We start from the raw sequence: 19,682 nt of genomic DNA, 5'->3' as shown, positions 1-19,682 counted from the left end.
TTATTCTGCTATTGATCCCATCTAGAGTATTTTTCATTTCATTTATTGTGTTGTTCATCATTGTTTGTTTCATCTTTATTTCTTCTAGGTCCTTGTTAAATGTTTCTTGCATTTTGTCCATTCTATTTCCAAGATTTTGGATCATCTTTACTATCATTATTCTGAATTCTTTTTCAGGTAGACTGCCTATTTCCTCTTCATTTGTTAGGTCTGGTGGGTTTTTATCTTGCTCCTTCATCTGCTGTGTGTTTTTCTGTCTTTCCATTTTGCTTATCTTACTATGTTTGGAGTCTCCTTTTTGCAGGCTGCAGGTTCGTAGTTCCTGTTGTTTTTGGTGTCTGTCCCCAGTGGCTAAGGTTGGTTCAGTGGGTTGTGTAGGCTTCCTGGTGGAGGGGACTAGTGCCTGTGTTCTGGTGGATGAGGCTGGATCTTGTCTTTCTGGTGGGCAGGCCCACGTCTGGTGCTGTGTTTTGGGGTGTCTGTCGACGTATTATGATTTTGGGCAGCCTCTCTGCTAATGGGTGGGGTTGTGTTCCTGTCTTGCTAGTTGTTTGGCATAGCATGTCCAGCACTGTAGCTTGCTGGTCGTTGAGTGAAGCTGGGTGCTGGTGTTGAGGTGGAGATCTCTGTGAGATTTTTGCTGTTTGATATTATGTGCAGCTGGGAGGTCTCTTGTGGACCAGTGTCCTGAAGTTGGCTCTCCTGTCTCAGGGGCACAGCACTAACTCCTGGCTGCAGCACCAAGAGCCTTTCATCCACATGGCTCAGAAGAAAGGGGAGAAAAAGTAGAAAGAAAGAATTAGTAGAAGTAGAAAGAAAGAAAGGAGGGAGGGAGGGAGGGAGCAAGGAAGGAAGGAGGGAAGGAAGAAAAAAAAAGAAAGAAGATAAAGTAAAATAAAATAAAGTTAGATAAAATATAATAAAGTTATTGAAATTAAAAAAAATTATTATTAAGAGGGGGAAAAAAAACCAAAAAACAAAAAAAAAACAGATGGATAGAACCCTGGAACAAATGGTGGAAGCAAAGCTATACAGACAAAATCTCACACAGAAGCATCCACATACACACTCACAAAAAGAGGAAAAGAGGAAAAAATCATAAATCTTGCTTTCAAAGTCCACCTCCTCAATTTGGGATGATTCATTGTCTAAAGGAGGGAAGGAAGGAAAGAAAGAACGAAGATAAAGTAAAATAAAATAAGGTTATTAAAATAAAGAGTAATTATTAAGAAAAAAATTTTTTTAAAAAAAGACGGACAGATAGAACCCTCGGACAAATGGTGGAAGCAAAGCGATACAGACAAAATCTCACACAGAAGCATACACATACACACAAAAAAAGGAAAACGGGAAAGAATAATAAATCTTGCTCTCAAAGTCCTCCTCCTTAATTTGGGATGATTCGTTGTCTATTCATGTATTCCACAGATGCAGGGTACATCAAGTTGATTGTGGAGCTTTAATCCGCTGCTTCTGCGGCTGCTGGGAGAGATTTCCCTTTCTCTTTGTTCTCACAGCTCCCAGGGGCTCAGCTTTGGTTTTGGCCCGGCCTGTGCGTGTAGGTGGCCAGAGGGCGTCTGTTCTTTGCTCAGACAGGACAGGGTTAAAGGAGCCGCTGGTTCGGAGGCTCTGGCTCACTCAGGCCAGCGGGTAGGGAGGGTCACGGAGTGCAGGGCGAGTGCAGGGCGAGCCTGCAGCGGCAGAGGCCGGCCGGCGTGACGTTGCACCAGCCTGAGGCGAGCCGTGAGCCGTGCGTTCTCCCAGGGGGAGTTGTCCCTGGATCCCGGGACCCTGGCAGTGGCGGGCTGCACAGGCTCCCCAGAAGCGGGGTGTGGATAGTGACCTGTGCTCGCACACAGGCTTCTTGGTGGCGGCAGCAGCAGCCTTAGCGTCTCATGTCTGTCTCTGGGGTCCGCGCTTTTAGCCGCGGCTCGCGCCCGTCTCTGGAGCTCCTTTAAGCAGCGCTCTTAATCCCCTCTCCTCGCGCACCAGGAAATAAAAAGGGAAGAAAAAGTCTCTTGCCTCTTCGGCAGCTCCAGACTTTTCCCCGGACTCCCTTCCGGCCAGCCGTGGCGCACTAACCCCCTGCAGGCTGTGTTCACGCCGCCAACCCCTGTCCTCTCCCTGCCCTGCGCTCCGACCGAAGCCCCGCCCTCTCCAGCGGGGGAGCAGACAAGCCTCTCGGGCTGATGAGTGCCAATCGGCCCTCATCCTCTGTGCTGGAATCTCTCCGCTTTGCCCTCCGCACCCCTGTTGCTGTGCTCTCCTCCGCAGCTTCGAAGCTCCCCCCCTCCGCCACCCGCAGTCTCCGCCCGCGAAGGGGCTTCCTAGTGTGTGGACACTTTTCCTCCTTCACACCTCCCTCCCACTGGTGCAGGACCCGTCCCTATCGTTTTGTCTCTGTTGATTCTTTTTTCTTTTGCCCTACCCAGGTACGTGGGGGTTTCTTGCCTTTTGGGAGGTCTGAGGTCTTCTGCCAGCGTTCAGTAGGTGTTCCGTAGGAGTTGTTCCACGTGTAGATGTATTTCTGGTGTATCTGTGGGGAGGAAGGTGATCTCCGTGTCTTCTTCCTTTGATCTCCATGATTCTGTTTCTTAGATAGGTTCATTTGTGTCATATTTTAGATTCCACGTATAAGTGATACCATATGGTATTTGTCTTTCTCTTTCTGACTTCACTTAGTATGGTAGTCTCTAGTTGCATCAGATTGGTGTTCTCGTCAGGAAAAAATCAGGTTAGGTAATGGACTAGGTTGACATACATACTCTGTCACTTTTGGAAACTGGAAAGTGTATGTGGTAGCCCATTTTCAATAATGTGAATAGATCATTTTTTACAAAATAGATAATTCTTTAAGCTTTCATATGTTAAATCATAGGAGTGGCAAATCTTGGTACTTTCTAATAAAGACTTTGTCTCCTCAGAGAATAACAATGTAATTCCATGTATCAACTATCAAGATATAACATTAAATTTTGCCATATTTGCTGATCACAGAGGTTTTAAACATTTGAAAATAGGATTATTTTTGCTTTTGCTATTTTTTAGCATCTTCTGATATTTGAAGATAGACGAATACATATGATTAATTAAAGCCTAAGAAGTTGTATGATTTTCATAGCATTGTAGACTCAAATCATGTTTAAGATGGAAGGAGGCTCTAATCATAGCCCGGGAAGATATAGATAGCCAGAGTTCTGAAAAAACTGTTACATGAGCAGGAAAGGGGGACTCTCTTTTTGGGAAATACATTCATGGTTATCAGTTGTGAAAAGTTATAATGGTGCTTTTAATAGCAGCTCCAGAATAAAGTTCCATATTGGCCTTTTTAAAAACAGGTAAATAACTAGAAAAATAAGCTTTGTTTTTAAAAAACTACCTGTACTCAAACAGCTTAAGCTTGGTAGTTGAGCAACATAACGTAGCAACTGAATTGTGGGCTTTCTTTGCAACATTTTGAAAAGTGAACTACAAACCAAGATTTTGCAACAAAATAAGTAAGGAAAATCTATGGAATGTGGAGGGAAATAGCATGTGAGAAAGTCAGTTCTTTCAGTTGGCTTACAAAACCTTTGCTTTCTTCCCTAGCTTGTAGGGCTTTTACTTTCTTTTATATAGGATCCCTGCTACTGAGCTTCTCAGTTCTGCCCCAGTGTTAAGTTTAGGAGCAAAGTAGTGCTACAGCTCCTCCAGTGGTATAGTGAGAAAATTCCAGGCAGGCTCCTACCTCAGGAAGCATGGTTTTCCTGCTTTTAGACTTTAAGCCTATCTATTTTAGTTCTTTATTTTATTTTACTTGCTGTATTAGGTCTTTGTTGCTGCGCGTGGGCTTCTCATTGCGGTGGCTTCTTCTGTTGCGAAGCACGGGCTCTAGGCGTGCGGGCTTCAGTAGTTGTGGCACGTGGGCTCACTAGTTGTGGCTCGCGGGCTCTAGAACGCAGGCTCAGTGGTTATGGCACACGGGCTTAGTTGCTCCGCAGCATGTAGGGTCTTCCCGGACCAGGACTCGAACCCATGTCCCCTGCATTGGCAGGCGGATTCTTAAACACCGTGCCACCAGGGAAGTCCCAGTTCATTATTTTAAACAACAGTGTAACCCTAGAATTGCTGCTCTAATTGGAGATTTCATTTTGGTTAATTTTGTTGGGGAGTATTGATCAGTGTTAGGTGTTTTAAAATGCCTCTAATGTGCTTCAGAGGAAATCCCGAGGCTCTTCCTTCAGGATAGTTTAGTCTACCTCTCTGAGCCCAGTTTACTTTGCTTTGCGTTTCTTTGAGCTGCTGTAGATCATTTATTCTTCTGCCAAAAATCATAGTCAAAAAGTTAGCAGGAAAGAGATGTATCAAACAAGAGTGGTATACTTGAAGGTGTTTTTAAGCCACCTCTCACTACAGCAGGGACAGGAAGGCAGCACGACTTGGTGATGGTCACCAATAATTCATTTTTCTCAATTTTTTTCTTTTTTACTTTTTTTATCATTTATGTTGACCAATTCCTCTTTGAAACTGTGACTTTCCTTACGAGATTAATCATACAGCTGCTTCAAGACTTTTTACCTCCATGTTGATTTAAAATTTCTTATACCCATTCTCACTTGTGAGTTGTAGTCTTTAATTTCCAACCATCTTTAGAGTATTTCCATTTAATTTTACTAACCTGTCTCCCAGATTTCCCATTTTTTCCATTGTATTACTATTCTCCTGAACTTTGGAAGCTTGGAGTCTTGAAAGCCCCTTATCTCTTTCATCAAGTCTCTTGTAAAGTCATGTGTCTTCCTGTGCACAGCCTCTTCACCTTGTCCATTTTTACTGTCACCTTTTTAACTTTTTTTTGTTTTTTTTTTTTGGTATGCGGGCCTCTCACTGCTGTGGCCTCTCCTGTTGCTGAGCACAGGCTCCGGAGGTGCAGGCTCAGCAGACATGGGTCACGGGCCCAGCCGCTCCATGGCATGTGGGATCTTCCCGGACCGCGGCACAAACCCATGTCCCCTGCATCGGCAGGCGGACTATCAACCACTGTGCCACCAGGGAAGCCCTACTGTCACCTTTTTATTCTGCTGGATTTCACTTCACATCTAAATTATTTCAGTGGTCTTTTGACTGGATCTCCTTTATCTAGATCACCTTTCTCCTCTAATCCATCTAGTACAAACTGATTAAAGTATCACTTGTTTTGTTGCTTTCCTGGTGAAAATACTATTCTCCTGCATTACTATTAAGATCAAGTTTAAGTTTTGGCCCTGAAAGTGGCCCATTTTTGTTTATCCTTTGTGTCTCCCACTGCTCTTTGAGATCATCTCCTTCATTAAGCAGGGTGCTGTGTGCAACTTTTCGTACATACCATGTCTGTGGTTTTCTCCTTGCATTTGTAAATGTTCTGGATCATGCTGTGGTATCACCGTACCCCGCACCCCCCACCCCAGTCTATCCAAATTTCTGGATTTGTTCGGAAAAGCTTCCCTGATTCCCCCAAGTGTGTGTTTCTTGTTTCCTTTAAAAAAAAAAAAAAGTTTCTTTCTGGATATTTTTCATCTTTCCCCAATTAGATTATGAGCCCTTTGAAAATAGGGACTCAGCCTTTTCTACTTTTGATTTTGTGCTTGGCAGCTTGGATGGGTATTCAGTAAACATTAAATTTGTGAGCTTATTAAGTAAGAAACTCAACTAGTGTGTTAATATAGTGCGAACTTGTGTGTTCAAAGATGGTTTTAACTTTTGAGATGTTTTTTTCCTTTGCTAGTTTGTTAGGTTCGATTGAAGTCAATCCTTGGCAGTTATTTTTATTCTGTAAATTTGGTAAAATTTAAATTTGATTAAATAAGTTTTGATGAATTGATTTTCTGTTTAAAGATCATTGCTTCCTAGAAGATTTAGTAATTCCTCAAAATGTTTACAAAGTTATCAGTTAATGTGATTCCAAGAAACTAAATAGTCAAAATGTGATGAATATGTTGTTCAGTATGTTCCTGGGAACAACACACCAGTGATTCTCGCCTCCATGCCTGCCAGATAAAAGTATTTGAACGTAATAGGCTTCCTCTTAAGATGTTGAAAGCGTGGTCTCTTGAGAGTTTAAATCAAGATGAAAAAACAATTCAGTAGTGTGACTATAACTAAAATACTTAACTGTTCTTCAAGAATAACTTAACAGATCTGTAGATTTTATTAGAGGACAACTGAAAGGCTGCTATGTAAGATAAACTGAAAAGACTTTATTTTCAACTTGGAGAAGATATGCACAAATAAACTGTATTAGGGTCTCTACTTCAAACTTGAGGATTTTGTGTGTGTGTGTTGTCGGCGGCGGTGTGTGAAAACAAAAGGAAGTCTGCTCTCTCAGTAGTGCCAAAATCAAGGTGATATTAAAAAGTTGCTTGTGTATATTTTCATCTTCTGTTTTGAATTTGAGCTCATGGAAGATAACAACCACATTTGCTTGCTGTTCCATGTCCTTGTGCCACTGTCAGAAGCAGAGTTCTAGGCCCGAAAGACCCGAAGAGCAAATGAATATGGCATTTTATATGTTCTAATCAGAGACACTACCTGGATGGAAAGTTAGCTGCAAACATTTGTGTGTATGCTGTTCTTAATAAAATGAATATTCTGTTAAAGAATAAAGGAAATTAATATGTAATTATAAGACTGTTTCTTATGCCAATTGTATTGCATGATTCTGTGCTTTAAACATTATAGCATGCTGGCAAAAGATCTGAGAGCTGGTAAAGCAAAAAAAAAAAAAGAGGAAGAATTGGTTTAGAATACCACTAATAAAAATGGTGCTGTTTTCTGCTGTCTTTGGAGAAGTAGGCACCCTCAAGATACTCATGAGTATATTGTGATTAGAGAGAAAATAGCAACTTTACTTTCAAGCAGGTTATAAATATTCATCAATTCAAGAGACAAATATATTGTTCATTTAGTTAATTTTAAGCACTTTTTGTTTTCCGTCATTTCTTTCATGTTTATATCATCTTCTGCTTGGTTTTCTCCTGTTTCTCTGCTTAAGTAGTATTTTAGAGTTTCATTTCTTTTTTGACTTTCTGTTGCTATGAGAGATACCTTTTAAAAATTTTTCCAGAGTATTGAATATTTTCCATGTTTCTCCTACATATTTTTATCAAAGGACAGTGTCTTTATAAGAATTTTGTTAGTACCTCTTTTCAAAAACAGACAGCAAAAAAGACTGCTTTACCTTGTTGTAAAAGAGCGGCCTTGTTGACCTTTTGAGCACTAAGGGGTAAGAAATCCATATTTCTATTAAGAAAAAACATTGACAGGGGAAAAAAATCAGTACAGTAAATAGCATATTGTATGACATGTAGTGGGAGAAGGAAAATGATAGAAATAGAAAGGGTAAAATAATTCAGTCTTAATGGCAAGCTTGAAAGTTTTTTTTGGTTTTGTTTTTACTTATTGAGAAGTGGTGAGATGCCATCATTAGAAGAGACTGTTGTTTTCATTTTTTCTTAAAGAAGCCAGAAACATAATTTTGAGAAAGAAGAGCTATATTATTCCTAATGCCTAAATGTTCTTCTTGGAAACTCTTTCATTGTTTTCAGCCCCTTTCCCCCCTTCTAAAACAATAGCTTAATCTTCTGGTCTAGTTTGGTGCTATTTGGAACCAAAGAAAATAATGACAACAATTTTAACTCTGAAACTTTTTAACTCTGAAAGACTTTTAAATGAATAAATCCATAAGTTCATTAAGAATGAACATTTTTTAATTTAAACTTTAAAAGTAAAATTTTAAATGTACAGCCTGCATTTTTAAGATAAGTTTACAGATTGGATTTCATAATTGGAGTTATCTCTTCATAATTATATGCCCTTTCCAAAGGCTGTAAACAACAAATCATATACCTTGTACCTTGTCTGAGAAGCATAACCTTCTAGAACCTAAAGTACCGTTTATACAAGAGCAATGTGAAATAATTTTAGGATGGGATTCTATTCTACTTTCAAAGCAGACCATATACCATCTAGCAACACATTATAATATTGTCAGAAATCATTTATATATGAATACCTTCATATACTTAAAGATGAAAATGTCATTTTAAGTCTCACAGACCTGGGATCATTCTTACAGTAAGGGGGCTATGTTAGTTTTACTTTCCTGCTGCCTTTTAACTCAAATGGTAGAATAATCAGTTTGCTTTCTAGTTGATATTCTTTTAGAATAAACTGTTTAATGAAGAGTGTCCAGTTTTAGATCTTTGGGGGATGGTGTTTCATATCTTCCAAAGATCACACTGGTAGTAGTTTCCCATAGTATATCAGGTGGCGAGAGGCTTAAGAGGATCATTGCATCTGTCTTGGTGATTGAGTTTTGGAAGAGTCTGGAAGATGATCTGTCCTGACTTTCTCAGGTTTAACTTTCAAGCTGTGATACTTTTCTTAAAAGTTATTTCTGTACATTAATCAATGAGGAAAATTTCTTAGCAGGCTTATTGTGAAGCTTGAGGTAGAAGCTCCTCCACCATCTTGCCTGCTCCAGCCTTCCCCCTTGTGTTATGTCTATCTACAGTACTTGGCATATGACTGTGAGGTGTTTTATGGTGTTTTAATTAAAGTGTTACTGAGGAAGCACTGGCATGTTCAGATCTGGCACTGTCTAGTATGTATAGTGAATGAAACTTCTTTTGGAACTGAATCTCTTAGTTATCATCCCTTCTTTGAAGTCAAGGGGAGAATATTTCATTAAAATTATGTCTTGCTTGTTGTCTTATATATATTCTTTTTAGATAGAAAGGTAAAGTTTAAGAGACATTGAGCAGATGCTGAATTGTTGCAACTCCAGATCCTAGAGCCCATGTCACACCCGCTCTCAGTCTAGCAACAAGTAGTAAAAGACATTTGGAATCCCTTTTCCCCCATCCAACTTTGACTATTAAGACTGACAGCAAGGATTTAGCAATTAGAAATACTGCGTACTTTGTTCTCCTACCTTTCAACAAGAATCAGCATGTAAAGTTGAAGTTTCCTGACCAGAATTTGGAAGACTATAATGTGACTCCCTGGGCCTTGATTCCAGAAGAAGGAGCTCTCTGAATATGCGTTTACTAGTTGGTGGTGAATTCGTGAGTCGCCAACTATTAGGCCTTTATGTCCAGATATTATCTCAATTTATGGAGTAAGGTCCCTGAGTTCTCCTCTTTCCTTCCACAGGGCAAGCAGGAGGACTTCAAGACGACAGTTCTGGAGGGTATGGAGACGGCCAAGCATCAGGTGAGGGTGGCATTAGATGCTTGCCACTTAGCAAGAGCCGCCAAGTCAGGGTTTGATGCTTGCAAGTGTTTTTGGCTGTAGTACCCACATTTTAGCCAGAAGCGCAGGGGAACTTTAACCCACAGGACAGAGTAGTATAATAGGAGAAAGTGTAGCCAGAACAAAGGCAAGCAAAACCTTTTGAAGTCCTCAGGCCGATCTCAGCCCTCCACTCTTCTTCATGTTTTTGAGGAGATGGCGGGTACTTTTCTCCCCCAGCAGCCTTTATAGTAAAAGTAAACATGATATAAAACATAGACTTAGAAATCATGGGACCTTTACAAAGAAAAATAACTTTATACACAGAGGGGAAGCCATAGGCTGAAAAACAGGATGGAAAGGCATTCTAGGATTAGTCAGAGGAACTATGTGGGCAAGAGAAATGGTTGTTAAGTGGTATTGGATACAGTTTTTTCAGTTAACATTACATAGTTAATCATTTTGCAGTTTAAACATTTTGTTTCTCACATGAAAATTAATCTTTGTTAAAAAGTCTGCTTGAAGTGCTGTTTCTTTTCAGACCAAACTATGAGATTTTAACTTTTGGAAAAAATAAAGGGTTAAATGATTTATAGGGGCCAACCTGGAACAGTTAAAGTGTGTTCCAAGAATCCAAAGTAGAATATCTGGATTTCATCCTTTACCTCTTAAAGGATGCAGTTGTGTGTGCCAGTGCTCAAAACTAGTTTATATATACATTTTGATAGACTTGGAATAGGTATCACTTATGGAGTTTGTCACTTTTGAACTCTTAAGTCTACTTTAAAATTATTTGTTTCTTATAGCTTGTGTACAGCAGATCCAGGGAATATTTTGTATTTTACTCCCTTAGATCAAAAATAGTTCAGTGTTAATACAGAAATTAGTACTTAGGGGATCCAGAATGTTAGAAGTAGACTTCTTTAAATGCTATTTGAAGGATTGGAGGTTGATAATCAGTACATGGTTGTCTTAGAGGAGTTAAAATTCTCTTTCAGAGTCTGTATCTGGCAGATAAATCTTCAAGAATGCTTTTCATCAAATGATGCACAGTTGGATCTTCCATGGAACTGTTGAGGGTCTGGGATAGCCTTTAGATCTTTAATCTTGAAGAAATAAATTGAGTTTTCTTGTTTCTTTTTGTTTTGTTTTTACATGAGTAATAAATAAGTTTACTCTTTTGCTTAAGTAAACAACATGTTGTATTGCTGAAAGTAAAAGCAGACTTTCATATAGAACTGTGGTGCTACTGACTTAATATTAGTAAAACATGAGTTTTAAGTGTTTCCAGGAATGGTGGTGACTCTTCTGAACCCTTCAAGGTCTCTTCTTTAGATTTTCACCTTGTTCAGAAGCATGCATTTGTGAGATGATCAGTCAGAGTTAGAAACGTATGCTTATAAGTGATCAATGTTATTCTCTTAACAAAACCAAATGACCGTCATGAGTATCTTGGGACCAGGATCACATCTTGACTTTTAAAAAATCATAGCAAGTTGGTGTTTACATCCTAAATCTTGAAAGTTAGAAGGGAACTTGAGGTCATCTTGCTTAGCTTTGTGCCTTCAAACAGGTGGTATTTGTATCACCCCTGTTTTATCAGGTCCTGAAACACAAAGTTAAATGACTCGACCAGGAATATACCCAACTGTGGAGGAGTGAGAACCCAGAGGTCTCGTTTCTTATGCATATACTATTCCTTACACCTTCCCTTATAGAATCATTTAAAGTGTGCGTTTATGCTAAAAATAAAAAATCTAAAGCATAAGAAATCATAGGATTCTCCTCTTTTTCCTTTTTCTCTCTTCTCCCCCTATTCTTTATTCTTTTATTTCTAAATTATTATAGGACTGGATATGGTGCATCTAAACTTACTGATTTTAGTAAGTTTATATGTACATCCTATCAGGCTCTTGTTTTCCCTCTTTAGCTAGAAATCTGATTGTAGTTCATTTTATCTACGTTAATAAAGGGGGGAAAAGGCAAGAAACTCATGGAGGCCTTCTTTTCTGTTGTTATATCTCTCTTACTTCATTCAAGATGCTACCTGTATCATATCAGAATCAGGGGGAAATGATTTCATGGAATAGCAGTCCTATATACTCACTTCCCCCCCTCCTTTTTTTCTGCCTAATTGATATATCCGGAAAGATCTAAATTAGTCCCTTAAATATTTAACTACTTTTACTGTGTTTTGAGAGAAAGCATTAGCCAATCAGACCATTAGAAAAGGCAGTTATGCTTTAGCATGACTGCATTTTGAAAGGTGATGCTGGAAATTTCCTGTGTTAAGTGGTGAGAAAGAGGAATTGAACAGAAGACAAGATTGGTATGTAGGCAGCCTTGGGGCTTTTAAAAAATTAAGGTAACGTCTTTGAAATATTCTAAATTTCCAGAATACCAGACTCTATTAAGTACACACAAACAGCCAAGTATAAAACTGTATTCCAGAGCAAAGTGTAAATACTTATGAATTATATGTACTACTGCTACTTTTAATCAGGATATTATACTGAAGACAGTTGTATTCTGTAAGGTTCTTCCCTCTAAAGGAGATACTTGAGTTAGATTATCCAGAGTGGTTTGTTAGTTCATTTTGAAATATTTTATAGAAAGAATGTTTTGATTTAGCTTCTGAGCAGTTTAGGTTCCAAATTAACGTTTTTTGTTTCCTTGGGAAAAAGTTAGATTTTTTAATCTTGCACACTTTTCACCTTGATTTTGGTAATGGTTTCCTTCTTTGAAATAGTAATTTTCATCCCTAAAAACCAGAAGGAAGGCAATAATTACTGAGTTTTTAGGGACCATTTTTCATTTTTTTAAAATTTATTTTTAGGAATAATTGGGCTTTTTTTTAGATGTTATATAGAAGATAGAGATGGAGAACAGTGTTATTCCACATATACATTAATGTTACAACTTTTGGTTTCTTTAATTCCTTTTGTTAAACTTTTGATGTTTGATTCAAAGATAATTTAAAACTGTCATGACTGATAAAAAATTTCTTAATTGTTACATATTTCCCAAATTAGCCAACTATATTGGAGTGATTTCTGTTGATAAGAACACTTGGAATGAGGAACCAAATATAATGTAAAATATAGTGCTTTTTCCCCACATGGTTTTTCTGGCTGTCATTGACAGTAGTATTTTGCAGTAGGATTGATGTTCATTGACCACTTATTAAACATATATATAGAAGATAATATAGCTAAGAAAGAAAACTACCCTATTTTTGGGAGGGAGAAGTAGAGTTTACAGAGTTCATTGGTTGTCTTATTAATAGTATACACTCATGAAATATACCAAGAAGTAACCTATGAAGAGATATTTGGTCCAAATACTCAGGATTATTGGGTAGATAATGCTTCTTATAAATGTGACATGTTTTGGGACTTGGCTTTGTTTTGTGTTTATTTATTTTGATTTGGGGGTACAGGACTGGGGACAGCAAAGCTGTATAGTTGGGGTTTCCCTGGTGGCGCAGTGGTTAAGAATCTGCCTGCCAACGCAGGGGACATGGGTTTGATCCCTGGTCTGGGAAGATCCCACATGCCACGGAGCAAGCCTGCGTGCAGCAACAAAGATCCAACACAGCCAAAAAATAAATTAAAAAAAAAAAAAAGCTGTATAGTTTTAGAAACTTTCAAATTACTGAAATAACCTATACATCTGATAGTCAGCATTTCTTCTTTTCATGCCTTAATTTCATGCTTCACCCTCCGCAATATGGCTGTTACTGATTATTTTTTTCCTTAAGGAGTAATTAATTCTCCTGACAGTCTTTAATTTTAGGTTGAGATTCATTAAATGTGAGGATTATTGATTTGATCTACTGTTGTGAGTACAGTATTTGTGCCCTCATAATCTACTGTGAATGGATGAATTTTTCTTCTTGTCTCCAACAACAGTATTTCTTAATGTACAGTAGCATTAGACATTTTTACTTAACCTCTTGTTAACCATTATTTTTTCCTAGATAGTGTTTGGATGTCTTTGTGGAAACAACACCTCAATAGCTTAGCTATAATTTTCTAAGTTACATCTTTACCTGCTTTGTTCTTCTTCTTTTTTTTTAAACATCTTTATTGGAGTATAATCGCTTTACAATGGTGTGTTAGTTTCTGCTTTATAACAAAGTGAATCAGCTGTACATATACATATATCCCCATATCTCCTCCCTCTTGCGTCTCCCTCCCACCCTCCCTATCCCACCGCCCCATCCCACCCCTCTAGGTGGTCACAAAGCACCAAGCTGATCTTCCTGTGCTATGCAGCTGCTTCCCACTAGCTATCCATTTTCCATTTGATAGTATATATAAGTCCGTGCCACTCTCTCACTTCGTCGCAGCTTACCCTTCCCCCTCCCCGTGTCCTCAAGTCCATTCTCTACATCTGTGTCTTTATTCCTGTACTGCCCTTGGATTCTTCAGAACCTTTTTTTTTTCTTTCTTAGATTCCATATTATATGTGTTGGCATACGGTATTTATTTTTCTCTTTCTGACTTACTTCACTCTGTATGACAATCTCTATGTCCATCCACCTCACTACAAATAACTCAATTTCGTTTCTTTTATGGCTGAGTAATATCCATTGTGTATATATACCCGCATCTTCTTTATCCATTCATCTGTCCATGGACACTTAGGTTGCTTCCATGTCCTGGTTATTGTAAATAGAGCTGCAATGAACATTGTGGTACCTGACTCTTTTTGAATTATGGTTTTCTCAGGGTATATGCCTATTAGTGGGATTGCTGGGTCATATGGTAGTTCTATTTTTAGTTTTTGAAGGAACCTCCATACTGTTCTCCATACTGGCTATATCAATTTACATTCCCATCAACAGTGCAAGAGGGTTCCCTTTTCTCCACACCCTCTCCAGCATTTATTGTTTGTAGATTTTTTTGATGATAGCCATTCTGACTGGTGTGAGGTGATACCTCATTGTAGTTTTGATTTACATTTCTCTAATGATTAGTGATGTTGAGCATCCTTTCATGTGTTTGTTGGCAATCTGTATATCTTCTTTGGAGAAAAGTCTATTTAGGTATTCTGCCCATTTTTGGATTGGGTTGTTTGTTTTTTTGAGCTGCATGAGCTGCTTGTAAATTTTGGAGGTTAATCCTTTGTCAGTTGCTTCATTTGAAAAATATTTTCTCCCATTCTGAGGGTTGTCTTTTCATCTTGTTTATGTTTTCCTTTGCTGTGCAAAAGCTTTGAAGTTTCATTAGGTCCCATTTGTTTATTTTTGTTTTTATTTCCATTTCTCTAGGAGGTGGATCAAAAAAGAACTTGCTGTGATTTGTGTCAAAGAGTGTTGTTCCTATGTTTTCCTCTAAGCGTTTTATAGTTTCTGGCCTTACATTTAGGTCTTTAATCCATTTTGAGTTTATTTTTTTGTGTGGTGTTAGGGGGTGTTCTAATTTCATTCTTTTACATGTAGCTGTCCAGTTTCCCCAGCACCACTTATTGAAGAGGCTGTCTTTTCTCCACTGTATATTCTTGCCTCCTTTATCAAAAATAAGGTAACCATATGTGCGTGGGTTTATCTCTGGGCTTTCTGTCCTGTTCCATTGATCTATATTTCTGTTTTTGTGCCAGTACCATACTGTCCTGATTACTGTAGCTTTGTAGTATAGTCTGAAGTCAGGGAGCCTGATTCCTCCAGCTCTGCTTTTCTTTCTCAAGCTTGCTTTGGCTATTTGGGGTCTTTTGTGTTTCCGTACAAATTGTGAAATTTTTTGTTCTAGTTCTGTGAAAAATGCCATTGGTAGTTTGATAGGGATTGCATTGAATCTGTAGATTGCTTTGGGTAGTATAATCATTTTCACAATGTTGATTCCTCCAATCCAGGAACATGTTATATCTCTCCATCTGTTTGTATCATCTTTAATTTCAGTGTCTTATAGTTTTCTGCATACAGGTCTTTTGTCTCCTTAGATAGGCTTATTCCTAGGTATTTTATTCTTTTTGTTGCAGTGGTAAATGGGAGTGTTTCCTTAATTTCTCTTTCAGATTTTTCATCATTAGTGTATAGGAATGCAAGAGATTTCTGTGCAGTAATTTTGTATCCTGATACTTTACCACATTCATTGATTAGCTCTAGTAGTTTTCTGGTAGCATCTTTAGGATTCTCTATGTGTGGTATCATGTCATCTGCAAACAGTGACAGCTTTACTTCTTTTCTGATTTGGATTCCTTTTTCTTCTCTGATTGCTGTGGCTAAAAATTCCAAAACTATGTTGAATAGTAGTGGTGAGAGTGGACAACCTTGTCTTATTCCTGATCTTAGAAGAAATGGTTTCAGTTTTTCACCATTGGGAACGATGTTGGCTGTGGGTTTGTCATATATGGCCTTTATTATGTTGAGGTAAGTTCCCTCTATGCCTACTTTCGCAGGGTTTTTATCATAAAAGGGTGTTGAATTCGGTCGAAAGCTTTTTCTGCATCTATTGAGATGATCATATGGTTTTTCTCCTTCAATTTGTTAATATGGTTTATCACATTGATCAATTTGCATATACTGAGGAATCCCTGCATTCCTGGGATAAACCCCACTTGATCATGGTGTATGATCCTTTTAATGTGCTGTTGGATTCTGTTTGCCAGTATTTTGTTGAGGATTTTTGCATCTATGTTCATCAGTGATATTGGCCTGTAGTTTTCTTTCTTTGTGACATCCTTGTCTGGTTTTGGTATCAAGGTGATGGTGGCCTCGTAGAATGAGTTTGGGAGTGTTCCTCCCTCTGCTATATTTTGGAAGAGTTTGAGAAGGATAGGTGTTAGCTCTTCTCTAAATGTTTGATAGAATTCGCCTGTGAAGCCATCTGGTCCTGGGCTTTTGTTTGTTGGAAGATTTTTAATCACAGTTTCAATTTCAGTGTTTGTGATTGGTCTGTTCATATTTTCTATTTCTTCCTGATTCAGTCTTGGCAGTTTGTGCATTTCTAAGAATTTGTCCATTTCTTCCAGATTGTCCATTTTATTGGCATAGAGTTGCTTGTAGTAATCCCTCATGATTTTTTGTATTTCTGCAGTGTCAGTTGTTACTTCTCCTTTTTCATTTCTGATTCTATTGATTTGAGTCTTCTCCCTTTTTTTCTTGATGAGTCTGGCTAATGGTTTATCTATTTTGTTTATCTTCTCAAAGAACCAGCTTTTAGTTTTATTGATCTTTGCTATTGTTTCCTTCATTTCTTTTTCATTTATTTCTGATCTGATTTTTATGATTTCTTTCCTTCTGCTAACTCTGGGGTTTTTTTGTTCTTCTTTCTCTAATTGCTTGAGGTGCAAGGTTAGGTTGTTTATTCGAGATGTTTCCTGCTTCTTAAGGTGGGCTTGTATTGCTATAAACTTCCCTCTTAGAACTGCTTTTGCTGCATCCCATAGGTTTTGGGTCGTTGTATCTCCATTGTCATTTGTTTCTAGGTATTTTTTAATTTCCTCTTTGATTTCTTCAGTGATCACTTCGTTACTAAGTAGTGTATTGTTTAGCCTCCATGTGTTTGTATTTTTTACTGCTCTTTTCCTATAATTGATATCTAATCTCATGGCGTTGTGGTCGGAAAAGATACTTGATATGATTTCAGTTTTCTTAAATTTACTAAGGCTTGATTTGTGACCCAAGATATGATCTTTCCTGGAGAATGTTCCATGAGCACTTGAGCAGAAAGTGTATTCTGTTGTTTTTGGATGGAATGTCCTATAAATATCAATTAAGTCCATCTTGTTTAATGTATCATTTAAAGCTTGTGTTTCCTTATTTCATTTTGGATGATCTGTCCATTGGTGAAAATGGGGTGGTAAAGTCCCCTACTATGGTTCTGTTACTGTCGATTTCCCCTTTTATGGCTGTTAGCATTTGCCTTATGTATTGAGGTGCTCCTATGTTGGGTGCATAAATATTTACAATTTGTTATATCTTCTTCTTGGATTGATCCCTTTATCATTATGTGTGTCCTTCTTTGTCTCTTGTAATGGTCTTTCTTTTAAAGTCTATTTTGTCTGATGTGAGAATTGCTACTCCAGCTTTCTTGTGATTTCCATTTGCATGGAATATCTTTTTCCATCCCCTCACTTTCAGTGTATGTGTCCCTAGGTGTGAAGTGGGTCTCTTGTAGACAGCATATATACGGGTCTTGTTTTTGTGTCCATTCAGCCAGTCTGTGTCTTTTGGTGGGAGCGTTTAATCCATTTACATTTAAGGTAATTATCGATATGTGTGTTCCTGTGGCCATTTTCTTAATTGTTTTTGGTTTATTATTGTAGGTCTTTTCCGTCTCTTGTATTTCCTGCCTAGAGAAGTTCCTTTAGCATTTGTTGTAAAGCTGGTTTGGTGGTGCTGAATTCTCTTAGCTTTTGCTTGTCTGTAAAGGTTTTAATTTCTCCGTCAAATCTGAATGAGATCCTTGCTGCGTAGAGTAATCTTGGTTGTAGGTTTTTCCCTTTCATCACTTTAAATATGTCTTGCCACTCCCATCTGACTTGCAGAGTTTCTGCTGAAAGATCAGCTGTTAACCTTGTGGGGATTCCATTGTATGTTATTTGTTGTTTTTCCCTTGCTGCTTTTTTTTTTTTTCGCGGTACGTGGGCCTCTCACTGTTGTGGCCTCTCCTGTTGCGGAACACAGGCTCCGGACGCGCAGGCTCAGTGGCCGTGGCTCACAGGCCTAGCCGCTCTGCGGCATGTGGGATCTTCCTGGACCGGGGCACGAACCTGTGTCCCCTGCATCGGCAGGCAGACTCTCAACCACTGCGCCACTAGGGAAGCCCTCCCTTGCTGCTTTTAATATTTTTTCTTTGTATTTATTTTTTGACAGTTTGATTAATATGTGTCTTGGCATGTTTCTCCTTGGATTTATCCTTTATGGGACTCTCTGTGCTTCCTGGACTTGATTGACTATTTCCTTTTCCGTATTAGGGAAGTTTTCAACTATAATCTTCAAATATTTTCTCAGTCCCTTTCTTTTTCCCTTCTTCTTCTGGAACCCCTATAATTTGAATGTTGGTGCATTTAATGTTGTCCCAGAGATCTCTAAGGCTGTCCTCAATTCTTTTCATTCTTTTTTCTTTATTCTGCTCTGCAGTAGTTATTTCCACTGTTTTATCTTCCAGGTCACTTATCTATTCTACCTCAGTTACTCTGCTATTGATTCCTTGTAGAGAATTTTTTATTGCATTTATTGTGTTGTTCATCATTGTCTCTTTGCTCTTTAGTTCTTCTAGGTCTTTGTGAAATGATCCTTGTATTTTGTCCATTGTATTTCCAAGATTTTGGATCATCTTTACTATCATTACTCTGAATTCTTTTTCAGGTAGACTGCCTATTTCCTCTTCATTTGTTTGGTCTGGTACGTTTTTACCTTGCTCCTTCATCTGCTGTGTGTTTCTCTGTCTTCTCATTTTGCTTAACTTACTGTGTTTGGGGTCTCCTTTTTGCAGGCTGCAGGTTCGTAGTTCCTGTTGTTTTTGGTGTCTGCCCCTAGTGGCTAAGGTTGGTTCAGTGGGTTGTGTAGGCTTCCTGGTGGATGGGAGTAGTGCTTGTATTCTGGTGGATGAGGCTGGATCTTGTCTTTCTGGTGGGCAGGACCACATCCGGTGGTGTGTTTTGGGGTGTTTGTGACCTTATTATGATTTTTGGTAGCCTCTCTGCTAATGGCTGAGATTGTGTTCCTGTCTTGCTAGTTGTTTGGCATAAGGTGTCCAGTACTGTAGATTGCTGGTTGTTGAGTGGAGCTGGGTCTTAGCATTGAGATGGAGATCTCTGGGAGAGCTCTCGCCATTTGATATTATGTGGAGCTGGGAGGTCTCTGGTGGACCAATGTCCTGAACTCGGCTCTCCCACCTCAGAGGCACAGGCCTGACATCCGGCTGGAGCACCAAGACCCTGTCAGCCACATGGCTAGGTACGTGGGGAGTTTCTTGCCTTTTGGGATGTCTGAGGTCTTCTGCCAGCGTTCAGTAGGTGTTCTGTAGGAGTTGTTCCACATGTAGATGTATTTCTGATGTATTTGTGGGGAGGAAGGTGATCTCCACGTCTCACTCCTCCACTATATTGAAGGTCTCTGCCTTGTTCTTTTTATTCTCCTAATCTTACCAATGCCTTTCCTTTAAAGTTGCTTCCATTATCAGTGCTTCCAACTTCTTGCTTTATGTGCTTCAAAATGATTAAATATGGATATCTGGTGCCTGTCTTGTTACTTATATAATTACTTCAGTGGTATTGAATTTTGAAACTCTTTAAATTGTTTCTTGATATGTTCAGAAGCTGATGGAAGTATATATTTGTAAGATCATCTTAGATAGAGAGCGCCGAATCTGAACCACTAGACCACCAGGGAGAGATCATCTTAGAAATAAAAGTAAAATATATGTGAATGTTTCTAAGGACATCTTATAAAGATGTACTTAACCATCAGCTTATAAAAATATCAA

At 38.6% G+C, this 19,682-nt stretch overlaps 1 protein-coding gene across 3 annotated transcripts in view; it reads left to right on the top strand.

Annotated features, from left to right (window-relative positions):
• Nucleotides 1-19,682, top strand: part of KDM1A (lysine demethylase 1A) — a 72,847-nt gene that overhangs the window by 21,331 nt on the left and 31,834 nt on the right. For 2 of the 3 annotated variants that reach the window (XM_007459193.1, XM_007459194.1), the window contains exon 3: nt 9,169-9,228. The exons of the other annotated variant lie outside the window; for it this stretch is intronic. In XM_007459193.1, coding sequence (XP_007459255.1) covers nt 9,169-9,228 — 60 coding nt within the window. The remainder of the gene's footprint in view (nt 1-9,168; nt 9,229-19,682) is intronic. 3 annotated transcript variants of the gene reach the window in all.

Source organism: Lipotes vexillifer, unplaced genomic scaffold, assembly GCF_000442215.2.
Source record: "Lipotes vexillifer unplaced genomic scaffold, Lipotes_vexillifer_v1.1 scaffold496, whole genome shotgun sequence".
Classification (NCBI taxonomy): Eukaryota; Metazoa; Chordata; class Mammalia; order Artiodactyla; family Lipotidae; genus Lipotes; species Lipotes vexillifer.
This window is presented reverse-complemented; position numbering and strand designations above follow the sequence as displayed.